This window comes from Scomber scombrus, chromosome 12 (assembly GCF_963691925.1).
Source record: "Scomber scombrus chromosome 12, fScoSco1.1, whole genome shotgun sequence".
NCBI classification, from domain to species: domain Eukaryota; kingdom Metazoa; phylum Chordata; class Actinopteri; order Scombriformes; family Scombridae; genus Scomber; species Scomber scombrus.
The window spans coordinates 21,847,507-21,862,552 of record NC_084981.1 but is presented as its reverse complement, the minus strand read 5'-3'; the positions used below and the strand labels follow the sequence as shown (position 1 = coordinate 21,862,552).

Below are 15,046 nucleotides of genomic sequence, written 5' to 3'. Positions count from 1 at the left end.
GTGGTTGTAGATATTTGTCTTTTAAAGATGCAGTGTGTAGAATTTAGTGGCATCTACTGGAACTGACTTTGCAAAAAATCACCTGAAACTAAGAATCATTGTGTTTTTCTTACCTTAGAATGAGCCCTTTATATCTGTAGAGGGAGCAGGTCCTCTTTCACAGAGGCCGCCATGTTGCACCGCCATGTTTCTACAGTAGCAAAGAATGGAAAAACCAAACACTGGCTCTAGAAAGGGCCTTTCATGGTATTCATGAGTTTTGCAGCCACCATAGGTTCTCCTACATGCACAAAAGGGGCATGGTTACTTATTTTGTTGCAATCTGCAACCTCACCACTAGATCTCACTAAATCCCACATATTGTTGATAAATGTCTCTTAACCCTTACATACTGTTCAAGTCAAATTTGTCCAGTTTTTACATTTGAGAGCTTTGTTTTAGCTTTAAATGTAACCCAGTACAAGTAACCCAGAATGTACACACATATTTCAACTTTAATATATCTGTGTGACTAATACACATTTTTGTACATAAAAATTCAAAAACCACAATTCAATAAATTTACATTCTCTTTTTCTATGCAATGACAGGATCATGATTAAGTGTGATTGTGAATTCTTCATGAATAAATAGTGTAAATAATTCACTGTCTCTAAACTCTGAAAGCCTCATTAAGGTTTAATCACACATTTCTAACGACTGATGAGGTATTTATGAGTGAAAAATAGAGACTAATTATGAGGAGAATATTAACAGTATGTAATATTTGTTATAAAGAGTTGGGAGCTGTACATGTACTGAGTGGGATAGTAGTAGCCTAAATACACATATTCTTAGGTTGCCTACAAGACATATATAAAGCACAGATTATATCAAGAGAAAAAGGGAAAACTATTTGTAAAGGTGAAAAATTGTACAAATGAATGGACAAATGGTGCTGGTAATGGTGATATGCAGCAGCATTTCTGCAGTTTATTACCTGTGCTCAGAGATAATAAAGATATCATTGATCCTTGATTTCTGTAGTTGAATACTGGTAATGTAGATACATTAAACAAAACCTGTTTGTGAATTAAATGCTTCTAAAATGCAATGAGGCTTTCTTTTTTCACTGATATTCTCAAGCCAAACAAACAGACTAAATATGATGCAATAAAGTACTTAATGTTGAGCAATTACAACCCCTTGTGTGGAGTGGTATTTCCTTTGTGACAACTGGCATGTTTTTCCACGTGACAGGTCATCCCACCTTAATACCCTGCAAGAGAAAATACACGAATGTAAGTTGACTGATGTTTAAATGCGTCATTACAACAAAGCAGAAGCTATAAGAGGGACAGAGAAAGAGAGAGAGAGAGAGAGAGAGAGAGAGAGAGAGAGAGAGAGAGAGAGAGAGAGAGAGAGAGAGAGAGAGAGAGAGAGAGAGAGAGGACAAGCTAACGGAAGAGAGGGAGGAGAGACAAATGGTTCATCCTGCAAATGTCAGAGGTAAACATCTGATGTCAGTGATGCTATTTGCATCATTGCAATTTATTTATTGCCATATAGTCATCAGAGCTTAAAGTTGGATAATGCCCAACCCACAAACGAATGGGTTTCCAGAAAAATGTAATACTTTCTAAATGTTACATATAGGATTCAGCCTGTTTTCTTTATTTAATTAACAATGTTTTATTGAACACATAGAAAGAGAAGTTATTGCAATTCTGGTTAATTAACAAGGCCCCAAATGATTTTTAAAAGGAAAATATTCTTATATCAGGTTCCGTCACATGTTGAATTCTCCTAAATCTTCTGCATATATTGATATTGTGACACATATCTGATATCAAATATAAGTATGATAGTTTCCAATACATAGAACCATATTTCCTCTGATTTTCCCTTTTTTGTTGCTTGTGTATATACTAAAGGGAGAGTACAAAATAAACTTTTTTATTAACTCAGGTTTCCATTGAAGTCTATTTTTGTAATTTGTTGACAAACTGAACTGTCCAGGCGCTCCAGGGATTTGACCAAAGCTTTTTGATTGGTTGTTGCGGTCAGTGGCTGCAGTATAAGGAAGCATATTACATTGTGATATTGGGCCATAAAAACCTCACTTCTTACCCTTTAATTTATTGATTTTTAGTTTCACATGATGACTGATGAGTCACAGATCATTTAAACAAGAGAAGCTAGTGAGAGAAAACAACACTGCCATCTAGTGAAGGAAATCCAGACAAGATTCAGGCTCAAAGTCAGATAATCTGTCTAATAAGTGTTTTAAACCAGTTGTTCCCAACCATTAATCCACTTGTTAACTGTTACCTATTTCAACTGTTTAACCATTACGTCTATTTTAACAATTTATCCGACAGTTTAAAGATTTCAATCATGAGTCCATTACTTTCAGCCATTTTGTCCCAATGTTGGTTGAGTTACTTCAGATCTTTCCACATATCCTGTTTGCAAATCTTGAATTAGCACAGATAGTTCAAATAATTTATAAAACCCCCTTAAATTAAAATCATTAACATCCACTTCATTAAAAAAAAGAAAAAAGCAAGAGGAACACTACTTTGGTTTAAAGGTTGTATAAATGCAACTAGCTCCTTGTCAAATACTAAAACACTTTTTTAAAATGCATTTAACAGTTACCTTCATGTTAAAATCCAATGCATTGCTTTTTAAAATGAAGGTGGATGGATAATTCCTAAAAAATAAACAGATTTTACAGTGTAGTGGGTAGAGGATTTCATTTGTTTTTATTAAGAAACCTCAAAGGCGACTTATGCAAGTATATGTTTATACTGCTCTCCATTTCATTCACTAAAAATAAAACTTGTATTTTTATGTAACTGACTAAAGTTATTTCTGTGAAGAATATAGCAATGAAATACAAAAGGCAGAAAGTTTAGTTTCATGTTTTATAAAACATCCATTTACAGTAATACAAACGGTACATTTGAACATTTAAACATCTCCTGAGAGTCAATATTTATTTAAAAGAAATTACAAAACTATTTAAAAGTGATTATATACAAGAATACAATTCAATTATACATATATTCAGTTTAAAACATGATAAAATGTAACAATTTAAAGTGTATCAGTCGACATTTCGTTCATTTTTTTGGCATTAGATGTGTTTGTCGCTCACAAACGACAATAGTTTAAGCCCAATAACACTGCCTGGTTGATTGTCCCAGCAGTTGTTTGAACAAGTGCTTCTCTCAGTTCATCCAGTTTGGTCGATCTACAGATACAGTCTTATTGCCACAGAGGCCACTTCCAGGCTGAGCTCGTGTGAAGGATGTCCGAGCTTTGAAATGGACCACCGGAAAAGCCACCAAGCCAGATAAAGATGACCAGCACGGTTAAAAAGTTCAGTGAATAAAGCTTCATCACAGGCGCCTGATGTTCCTCTTGCTGCGAGCGCTCCCTGGAATGATTTGGGTCGACTCGGAGCTGGGAAAGTGGGTTCGGGGCTGCACCACTCGGCAGGGGGTGGAGCCGTGGAAAGCTTCCTGGCAACAGGTGCAGAAGTCAAACAGACAGCTGAAGCGTGTACATGTGGCCCTCTGAGACTCTGTCAAGTGTTTTGCCGGTGAACCGCACCGCTTGCAGGGACGCAGAGATTCGTGCTGCTTCAAACTGCTGGCGGCCTGGAGGGAAGAACAAAAACACACACATTGTAAAAACAAGACAAATGAAAAGTTTTACCCGAAATTCCAGTTTACACACCACACCTAAGGAGCCTTTATACACAAACACTCACCTGCACATAATCTTTGAAGCGTGTACATTGGGAGGTGGGTGTGCTGCCTTTGTGAGAGAGACTGGCCCGTCTGTTAACCCTGCAGCCAGGGGTGGAGGATGAGGATGAGGATGTCGTACTTGAGGAGGAAAGGGGCTGCATACAGGACAGCGCCACCCTGGACAAAGCCGCATCCCTTGTCAGACCACAAGCTCTGTGTTTCAGAGAGCTCATTGACTCCTAAAAAAGAAAAATATTAGAAATTAAAGACAAATATTTATTGTGACTGAATGTTAGCAAATCCTGTCCATGGGCTGTAACTTCACATCCAGTTTGTTCTTCCTTCCATTTATTATTTTTGACAATATTCAACAAATCTGTGATATGTCTGGTTTCATACTTCCATGTAATACATTCTTGTTCTGAAAGAGTTGGATTAATAATCTTTGTTGTATGCCATATGTATCATAATTAATAGTTTGATTTGGAAAAGAGAAGTGTTCCCTCTCTTGAACTGGCTTCGTGTGGTGATAAAAGCAAAAGAAAACCTTTAAGTTGAATGCAGAAATAGAAATGTGTGGTTGTGATTGTTTCCTCACCCTGAGAGCCTGCTCAGCTTGCTGACACCTGTTCAGAGCTGCAGTATCCTCACAGATGATCTTCCTCCATGTTTTGCTCACTTTCTTACAGCTGTGAGATGAGAAAAGGGTCAACATATGAATAAAGACAACCAAAACAAAAAGTAGTAACTATGAATAACTAAGAAAGAAGAATTTCCCTAAAAACGCTGCTTCCATGTGTATTGTTTCAGATTCACATAATGGTCAGCTGTTGTGAGCATAATTCTCTCCACATAATGACGCATCAATGGTTTACCTAATGAGGTCCATGTCTCCCAGTAGGGCCAGGATGTCGGTCAGGATGCTTCTCATGTTCCTGGACAGCAGAGATGAAAACATGTCGACGAACTCCAAACCCATCTTGCGCCCGATAACCAGATCCAAATGATGATCTTCGGCCACCTTTGTGACGATGCTCCAGTCGTATCTGAGACACAAAGTAAATTATTAATTCACCTGGCTTATCACAGCATATCCCTTTAGTGCTGGTGGAATAAGAAATCAAAGGGTTAACATGTTGGTGCTGTGAGTCATCCTGTGGTATGAGGCCCAAAAACATCTTAAGTATGCGTCAACCAGTGTGGATTCTGGGACGATTTGTTAATATTTCATAATGAGAATAGTGGTGGCGAGTTTCCAATGTACTGAACTTTAACATGATTTCACAGAATGTTAGACAATTGAAACAATCATTCATTATTAATTTGGTTTGTGCTATTTTTTGATCAATTACAACTTGGCGAAGTATGCCATTATTTCACAGCAGGAGAAATAAAAGCTAAAAAGTCGTACAAATCTTAATATAATACCTCTTATTCTTCCGATAGCTTTTGGCAAGCTCTTCACAAACAGCACGCTGGAACTTCAGTAAAGGTAGATTGTGGTCATCATGTTGGGCAGAAGGAGTAGATGACAGTGAACATGTTACTGTTCTCCTTTTAAGACAATCCACAGGAGTGGATGCTGCCAGAGACATGGACCGGCTGGAGCTTGTCCTCCCTTTACATTTAGTAGGCGACTGTTTTGGTGTTACTGCCTTTTCTTGACGTACAGCAGCAGAAAAAGGCGACAGGCATTCTGTGGATCTTGCCTGGATGTGGTCGTCCTCTTCATCCACATGGTGATCCTCAGTCTGACTGTTGTGCAAAGACAGATAACCACTGTCCTCAAACCCTTCCTCCAGAGTCCTGTCATGCTCCCTGTTGTCTGTTGTGCTGTTTTCTTTGTCGTGGACTGCTCCGGTGGTGTCAGTGTTGTTGAGAGGGAACAACACGGTAGTCACTCCTGCTGGAGGACACTGTGGTTTGATGGGGATGAGCTCCTTCACTGGAGAAGCTTTGAGGTGGTGATACACCTTGGACTCTGCAGCAGAGACTTTCTCCACATTGTTGGCCCTGGCAGCTTTGTATTGAGGGCACTTCATGGTGACTTTCTTATAATGAAACATATACACTTGCAGTATGTATATCCCTGAAAAAAGGACACAAAACAAAATATTATGTCAGAGCCTGACGAGCAAGCATGGCTCCTGGCGTACAAGCTAACGTAGCTACCTCTAACAATAAACGTGGCTATTCAACTATACTGGCATGAATGAGAGACATGACATATAGATGTGTTGATATTAAACCCTTAACACAGACTTTGGATATAGTTTGAAAGTCTTCCGCCAAATAGATCATTTAAAATCGACTCTTTAGTCGATTTTGGCGCGACGTAAATTTGGCGGAAAGGCAGCTGTGACGTGAACGCCGTGACAGACGATATAAGTCTTCAAATGCATATACTATATAGTGTTTGTAGCACAAGTTAATTGTCAGGATATCATCGGTTGAAACGTTGCATTAACGTGGTGATTGTTTGGTGGCGATACATTAACAATTAGCTCCGTTATCTCTACTTTCTTCCGTTTAAGCGCGTACAGGAGGATGGATGGGAAGTATCTCAACGTTAGCGTTAAGTTAGCTTGTAACGAAAAAGTCGGGTTTACCAGGCTCTTAACGCAAATACAAAATACAACCTATCATCACTAAATCCGCTCATGAAATTCAGCTTTTCGAGCCAACTCACCAAACTAGCTAGACCAGCTAATATTAACATCGTCGACAAGATGATTAAAACCAAAACTAGATGAACATTGTAAGGATGTATAAAATACTAAATGTGAACTCCTGTCAGCTTACCTTTGTTAATATCGTTATCCAAAGTTAAAACCTCTGTTTCGCTCCCTTTTTTTTCATTAGCTCGCTGCTGACAAACACTCACATCGAGAGCTTCAAACACAACTGACTGAAAAATCCGCGTCCTGTTTGAAATCGGTGGCAAAAGGCGCAACCCAATCAGATTGAAGCCCCTTTAACCCGCCAGCCAATGGGAGCAGATAACGGCGGTGACGTCAGCGCCCATTCGATCGGTGCCACTGTTTATGTCACCCGACGTGAAACACAAACTATAATACTACTACAACCATGACTACAACTACTACAAGGGTATAACTTGGGGGGGGGGGGGCCGCAAAGGTGTCTGGGGGGGGGGGGGGGGGGGGGGGGGGGGGGCTTTATTTGCAGCTTTATAGAGCAGCTTTATTTGCTGCTCTATTTTTGAAAATGCAATAAAGGCAGATTTCACTGTTTGTTTGTTTTTTTCAATTCTGACCCTCATCAGGCAGATGTTACTAGACAGTGAAAACACGGACAAGCAGGTTTAAAAAAAACATTTATTTCAAAGCAATAACTGCTCTAAATGCTCCAAAAACCTGATCCTCAAATAACTGCAACAGCAATTTTGAGTGTAATATTAAGGGGAATTGTGCAATATTGATGGCAGCGGGTGGAATGTCTTGTGTGTGTGTGTGTGTATTAAGTTAGTTTAGTACTTAGTTAGTTATAGTACCTACTAATTACTCATTTATTACATGCACTTCTTTCTGTCTTTTCTTTTTTTACTTATGATACCATAAGGATTGCTTCAGTTTCGTTGTAGCCTACATGTTTCAGGTGGCATCACACTGTTAAGCAGACACTGGAATCTAGGTTGAGGTCATATGCTATGGTAAACACAAAAGACATCTCTGGAAGAAAATTCCTTCTCTCAACTGTGTCTGGAATCCAACTCTTTAAAAAAGAGCTAAAGACTGGTCATTCACAGGACAGTTTAGTTCACACCCCTGCCTGGAATGTGTGAAGTGGCTCTTTCATTGAAACCAGACAGAGGGGTGTTGGGGGTGTAGTTAAGGTTAGATACTGCACTTCATTTATTTCACTTTACCCTTTTTACTTTAATTGTATGGTCTATATATTATGCATTAAAGTTATAGAAATTGGGGCACAAATACTAACTCGATTCATAATAACATAATACAACTTCACATGGCTGCTAGGCTGTTAAATGTGACAGAAAACTAGAGCAGCCGAAAGGGGAAACAGGAAAACTGTTTTAGGCCAGTGATAGGCAGAGAAAGAAAAGGTGTGAAGTCGAGTGTGTTTGAATCTCTTGGGAGGGAACACCTTCTGAGCCCTGAAGCTTAACATCCTTGCATAATGAATGCAATAATGCTAATTAAATGATGGTCCCAGCATCAATGACAGCTCAAAGTCCAATTTACAAGTCCATACAGACATTTCAATTATAACCAGACTCACAGATACAGCTGTGATGTGTGTCATTTGGTTTGTAATACATTGTATGTAGAGTATGCACCAGCAAAACTAAATATCAACTGGACACTAGATATTACTCTTGTAAATAATGTCACGATTATCTTTATTACATATTTTTACTATTATTGTTCTTATTGTTTTTGTACTTATTATTCATTGTTATTTATTCTTTTCTTATTGCTGCTCTTATATTCTATTTTGCTGTCCACTGCTGCAATGCAAATTCCCCCATTGTGGGACTAATAAAGGAATACCTTATTTTACCCTCCACACCATTAGGTGGCGGTAATGCATTAACTCGCTGCAGAAAAAAAGAAGTCCACTGCGCATGCGTCTCACATTTAATGTCTGCGCCCTTCAGCAGAGTGGTGAATGAGCACTATTAACAGACTTTCATTGACTTTCACGTTTTTAGACACATTATGACAAAAAAGTAAATGTTAAATAGGACGACAGTGTTTCCGATAGCAGTAAAAAACTAACGGAGCCATTTGAGCTGAATGTTAGGTAGAAATCCTCAGTGAGTTGTTCACTTCCTTTGAATGTGTCTAGTTATGTTTTTTGTAGGTTGAAATCCAGCCTGTGATAGCAACAACACAAGCCTTTAAATTCAGCTTTAGGTTTGGGTTAAGGGAGGAAGTTAATGTGTTTAATAAAATGTGAAACTTCATTAAAGTATAGGATTTCTTCATGTACAACATGTATGCCGAATTAAAGTCGGCCTGTTTTAGATGCAGAATATCGTTTTTTATAGCAGTTATAGGGGAATATGCTTTATTGAGATGTAAAAATACATAAAATTACCTAAAGTTTGAATGAAGTTTGGTAAAAGATTTAATCCTCTATAGAAAACAGAGCCAGATCATATCAGGGTCAGTTTATGCTGCTATACAGTGAATCTTAAAATCAAATATCTTTATACAATGGCTTACAGAAGAGCCATAAACCTCCTTCCTAGAGGAAAGGAGTGTGTTTTTAGTATGTTGATGCCTCCACGTTCACTAAAGTTCATCAGTGGGCCTGTTAGGTTTCATGAACTCTTGAATAGTCGCTGTTGGGGAACCACGAGGACTCTTCACACTGGTTCACGACTGATGGTGGCCAAGTTACTGTCGCATGATGAGCTGTTTGTCAAGAGGTCCTTGCAAGACTACCTGAAGAAGATGGAGACAGAGTATAGTGAATGTTTGAACGTTGTCAACAGCAGCGGGACAGAGGAGGAGCAGGGGTGCAGTGAGGAGGAGATGAGGGCCAAGAGGACCAAAGTGTCTCAGCTTGCTCCACTCATCCAGAGCATCAAGGAGCTGGACACCAAACAGAAAGAAATAGCTGAGACTGAGACGCTCCTGAAAGGTGAGACTGTCCTGCTTCTACACAAAGGCAAGAAATTAGGAGGTTATATTTAAATAATGTGACTGAATGTGTATTTTCATGGGGCTTCTCACAGATGAAGATCCAGCTTTGCGAGAATTGGCTGAGCTGGAGAGGGAAGGCTGTGTGCAAGATATCCAGGATCTGAGACAGAAAGTAAAAATATAAAATAACAGTGTAAAAGAAAGTTTAATAAATGCCACATTTGAACTGGGACAAAAACCATCAAGCTTTCTGTTAAATCAACCTTTTTTAAAAAACTAGATCCTGGACCTGTTGATCCCTGAGGAGGATGAGGCAGATCTGAGTGACCTCGTGCTGGAGGTCACGGCCGGTGTTGGGGGTCAGGAGGCCATGCTGTTCACTGCTGAGGTCTGGAAGTACTTTTTTGTAAAAATGTATTATATTAAACATTATATATCCATGCTGATTATGGACTTTGTAAGACTTTCTATCGGCTTAAAAAGAAACACATTTTATAAACTGAAGTTGTTTCTATGTATTCACCTCATAACATCTTGTTTCCTATGAAGTTGTTTGACATGTATCACGGCTTCGCTCAGCACCACGGCTGGTCCTTTGACATCTTGGAGCACATGACCAGCGAGTTAGGTCAGTGGATACACACACACACACACACACACACACACACACACACACACAGATATACAGATACTTTTGCTTATAGCCAGATTGTTAGTTTATAGTGTAATAACTGACAACAACCTCAGGGGGGAGCGCTTTCTACAGTATGCAGCATGACTGCATACTGTAGAAAGCATACATTTAATGTTTTAAAACATTAAATGTTTTGATTAAAGTCCTTTTGAATGCATCTCGTACAGCTGTGGGAAACCATTAGAGCATTTTTATGTATTTTCTGACAATTCATAGACTAAACAAGTAATTGATTGAATAAGAAAATAATCAGCAGATGAATTGATGGCAAAAATCATTGTTAGTTGCAGCCTTACATAAATGAGATTTGAGGAAATGAAATGAGGAAATGCTTTATGAAATTTATTTTGTGGCACATATCAATCTCATATCAATTTGGAAATACAGTACAGAGTAACTCAACCCGTCTAATAAATGACAGAATAATTCACAATCTTGGTACTTTTTGCTCACCTGTAATCAGGTGGTCTGCGTCACGCCTCGGCCAGCATCAGCGGCCCTCAGAGCTACAAGACGATGAAGTTTGAGGGTGGAGTTCATCGAGTCCAGAGGGTCCCCAAGACTGAAAAACAGGGCCGCATGCACACCAGCACCATGACTGTGGCTGTACTGCCCCAACCCACCGAGGTAAGCCTTCACAGGATGGATGAGATGAACAATGAGGCACACACTGATTGATATGGTGTATTCATCTCTATCTGTTTCCTTTTTGTTGTTAAAACATTTTAACTACAGAATTTATAACATAATTACAGAAAAAAGTAGAACAGCATTTTGAGGCATCTCACTTACTTTGTTTGTCACATTTTCGTTAGTTTATTTTAAGTGAGGACTAAAGTGAAAGCACTGGTTCAAAATGTGTTTTAATGGTTTTAGATTATATTTCAGCTAGCTGGTACAACATGAGGTCATGATTATGCTTTCAGAAAAGCATAGATTTTTTATATCAAACTACAAAAAAAGATGATTTAGTGTTTCTTCTAATATGAATATAAAGGTGTGTATAGTTTTTAACACTGATTTTACCATCCTGTCTTTCTAATTGTTGGAGTAGTTTTGTTCTTGTGCTCATGTGGTGTTGATGTGGATCCAAATTATGAGTTTTTTGTGTGTGTGTTCTTGTCAGATCTCGTTCACAATAAACCCAAAGGACCTGAGGATAGACACCATGAGGGCGAGCGGAGCTGGAGGTCAACACGTCAACACCACAGACAGCGCAGTCAGAATAGTCCATCTGCCTACAGGTAAAAAACTGAAAGAAACAGAAGATCATCTTGTTAAACCAGGAACTGACATGAGTTGTAGGGCTTCTCTTAGTCTGTCCCCGAATGGAGAAAAAAACTTTCTTCAGGCTTATTCCTACTTTACTCGCCCTACTTAAAAAAGCTTTAAATCCCCATCAGCTCAAAAATGTGTCTTGTTCATTGTTACTTCAGTGGACTTTTGGAGCTTCACTGAGCAGAATGATGTATGTGCAAAGTTTGCCACTTGAAGGCTGTTTTCACATTTATCTGCTGAAAGTGGAACGTTTCTCAGTACTCACCGAAAATCTGAGTTCAAGGCAAGTTCCCTAAGAACGTGATTTATGTTATCACAACTAGTGTGGAGCCAATCATAGTCCAGTATGCACCTTACACAAGTGTGATGTGGAAACTTGAAATCTCCAGTGCAAATACACTGAAAATGGACTCAAGGAGACATCTTGAGTCCAGCAGTTAAACTTTTCAAATGGAAATGATTTGCATTTTTATACTCTTAATTTAGGGAGAAGGAGTAAATGTCATTTTGAGAGTTTTTAACCAGGTAATTTCACTTTTGTTAAGGAAAAAAATCACTGAATCATACACAAATAATCAGACTCATTCAATCAAACTTTTGACTGGTACTGCACATACAGTACGGCAACTGGACCTAATCTATCCACTGACACTGGACACCAAAGTGCTGTTGATAAATGTAATTGATTGCAAGTCACTTGAGTGCAAAAAAGTTCCATTTAACACAACAAAGCTCAAAGGCCAAGCCATTTGTAATTGGGGTAGAATTATATAATATTTCCTCAACATTTTTATTGATAAACTTATCAGCATACAGGGCATTTCTCACATGTATATAGGACATCTATATACCATCAGACATGTCTTCACAGTACTCCATTTTAGCCCTCTACACTAATTTGTTTGCTTGATGTCACCTATATCTTAGTTCACTTTCAGCTAAACGAAACATGAGGTTCCTTTGCTCTATTGTAACTTTTGGAACAGAGTACCCAGATGTTTAAGCAGGTTTTAGTGCTACATGTCTAAATCAGCCTGTCTTTGTCTGGGATGACCTCATAAGAACAGTACTTGTGTGTGTTTTTCAGGCACGGTTGCAGAGTGCCAGCAGGAACGTTCCCAGATGAAGAACAAGGATAAAGCCATGAAAGCTCTAAGAGCAAAACTGTACAGCAAGAAGCTGGAGGAGGTGACCAGCAAACGCTACAACCAGCGTAAAGTACAGGTGGAAACAGTCAAATATAATAGTGACAAGTGCTGGTTTCTTTAAAAAAAAAATGTTTCTGAAGGATCTAAGATGTTTAATTTAATCATTTATTCTCAAAATTAATAAACAATGCACAATAAAAATAAAGCACACAGTATGATTTTGATATTGTTTTAAACTTTGTTCGTCCTCTCCCTCTTCTTTCTCTTCCTTCAGATCGGCAACAAAGGCAGATCGGAGAAGATCCGGACCTACAACTTTGCCCAGGACCGGATAACAGACCACCGCATCGGCATGACGGTACACGACGTTAAGGGCTTCCTGCTGGGAGAGGATCTGCTGGACGAGATCAACTCCTCGCTGCAGGAATTCTCCGACCAGGAGACGCTTTTGGAACTGCTGGGAGAAAACGAGGAGGGCTCATGAGTTTGACTGTGATAAGAATGGATTTTGTTGTAAATGAAACTTCTCATTAGAAGAGAAAAAGGACCATGATGGATTATAAGGGACTCAAGTCTTAATGGTTCTGCCCTTCCAGAGTTTGAATTATGTTGATCTTTATTACCAATGTCTACACAGTCAGAGATACAATATTTATCTCTGTACACATGTTCAGGAGTGACAAGCAATGTCATCACAAACTTATAAGTGGCAAATAAAATGACTCATCTATGGAGTGATCATAAACGTTTGTATTTGATCTCGAGCAGTAAAAATCATGACTCATCAGTTAAAATCAGTGGTGTGTGTGTGTTAACTTACCTCGAAGAGCTGCAAACTCGTACACTACATGACAAATGAACATCTTCCAAAACTACAGGCGTTAATATGATGCTCTAAAAGCCTCCACTCCTCTGAGAAGATTTTCCAAAAGTTTTGAACAGCTGTCTGCAGGAATTTGCACCCACTCAACCACAAGAGTGTCAGTGATGTCAGCCCTCTGTAGGTGTTATGATTAATCCCAAAGATGTTGGATGGGGTTGAGATTAGGGTTCAGAGAATTTGCCAATCAGAACACAAATATGCATACTTTGTACACAAAAAATGAATTGGTTATTTTTCAATAATTCAACTAATCGATGAATGGTTTAATTGTTTCAGCTGTGATAATGTATGATGAGCTGAGCCATTAAAAATCAGTGGTGGAAAGTACATTTACTCAAGTACTATACTTGAGCACAATTTAAAGATACTTGTACTTCTCTTGAGTATTTTCATTTGATGCTAATGTATACTTCCACTCCTTATAATATATTATACTTTCTACTCCACTACATTTATTTGACAGCTTTAGTTACTTTTAAGATTTGACACAGTGGGTAATAAGCTTTTAAAATACAACACATTGTTAACGATGAAACCAGTGGTTTCCTACTCACATTTCAGATGTCTATGATTTGTTAACAGCTCCACCAAATGATTTTTACCTCTAAACTTCTCATTTGGTTTCATTTCAATAAATGTTCAAATGATCCAATATTTCACCAAAAATCAAAGATTAGAGAAAACAAACTGAAAACAGATTTGTGTATCAGAACTTTTTTCTTCTTTCCTCTCCCATTAATCATCTCACAACCCCTCAAATTTATAATTTTAATCTGGTACAGTTACTGAGAAAAAAAGAGTAATTTGTAGTGTACATTTACTTGTGAAAATGTTGATGATACATATTATTCATACCCACACATTCATACGTTAATCAACACGGGTCAGTGTTGATTCACTACAGCTGTACATAAAAAATACATAATTTTGAAACATTTCCATCTTTGTGTTTTCTGGGCCACTTTAGGAACAAGCCATACAATTTCAGGCTCAATTGATGTCTTTTAGGGTGTTTTTAAAATTGCTTTCAAATGTCAACGTAAGAAGTTGTATTGTCATTGTGCTACTGTGGACAGCATAACAACGAAATTAAGTCTATAAAAAATAATAAGTGCACAATAAATAAATAAGTACACAATAAATAAGTACACAATATAAACACGAAATATATTAAAATATATTAAAATGTTAAGGCACAGTATGCAGTATGTATTGCACAGTACCAGGTTGGGTGGGGTATGTTGCACGGGCTATATAAAAAGTGCCAGTCTGTGGTAATGGGTAATGGGGATGAGGTAATTTCTTTTAGCCAGAAATTTGACACCTTACTCAGATGATGCAAAACAATGGAAATATTTCAACTTTCTAAAACTGTTTTTGTGTAGCTGGTTTCATATTTATTCAAAAAAATTCAAAAACCCACCGTTCAATACTGTTAATTCACATTTAATATAATTCATTGAAAGCGTGTGATTGTAAATATTTTTCTCCATCAACATAAAGAGTAAAAACTGTTGAGGACTAATTACCAATTTATTAATGACTGATGAGGTGTTCACGTATTAATTGCTTTCAAATGTCAAAATGGGTAGTGGTAATGGGTTATGGACATGCGATAAGGGTTAATATATTTAACTTAGAAAAACTACATTACCCATAATGCTCAGCAG

General features: G+C 38.1%; 2 protein-coding genes across 2 annotated transcripts; one reads left to right on the top strand and one right to left on the bottom strand.

The window, feature by feature from the left end:
• Positions 1 to 3,386: 3,386 nt before the first annotated feature.
• On the bottom strand, positions 3,387 to 5,782 carry fbxo5 (F-box protein 5). Its single transcript, XM_062431056.1, has 5 exons — positions 5,169 to 5,782; positions 4,616 to 4,786; positions 4,339 to 4,429; positions 3,761 to 3,979; positions 3,387 to 3,647 (listed from the first exon to the last, which is right to left on the bottom strand). The coding sequence occupies exons 1-5, from the start codon at positions 5,780 to 5,782 to the stop codon at positions 3,387 to 3,389; spliced, it is 1,356 nt and encodes a 451-aa protein (XP_062287040.1).
• Positions 5,783 to 8,400: 2,618 nt separating this feature from the next.
• mtrf1l (mitochondrial translational release factor 1-like) lies at positions 8,401 to 13,261 on the top strand. The gene is made up of 8 exons (XM_062430553.1): positions 8,401 to 9,371; positions 9,466 to 9,545; positions 9,654 to 9,761; positions 9,923 to 10,001; positions 10,531 to 10,694; positions 11,194 to 11,311; positions 12,433 to 12,569; positions 12,768 to 13,261. Exons 1-8 carry the CDS (start codon positions 8,942 to 8,944, stop codon positions 12,975 to 12,977), a joined length of 1,326 nt encoding a protein of 441 aa, XP_062286537.1. The 5' UTR covers positions 8,401 to 8,941; the 3' UTR covers positions 12,978 to 13,261.
• Positions 13,262 to 15,046: the final 1,785 nt, after the last annotated feature.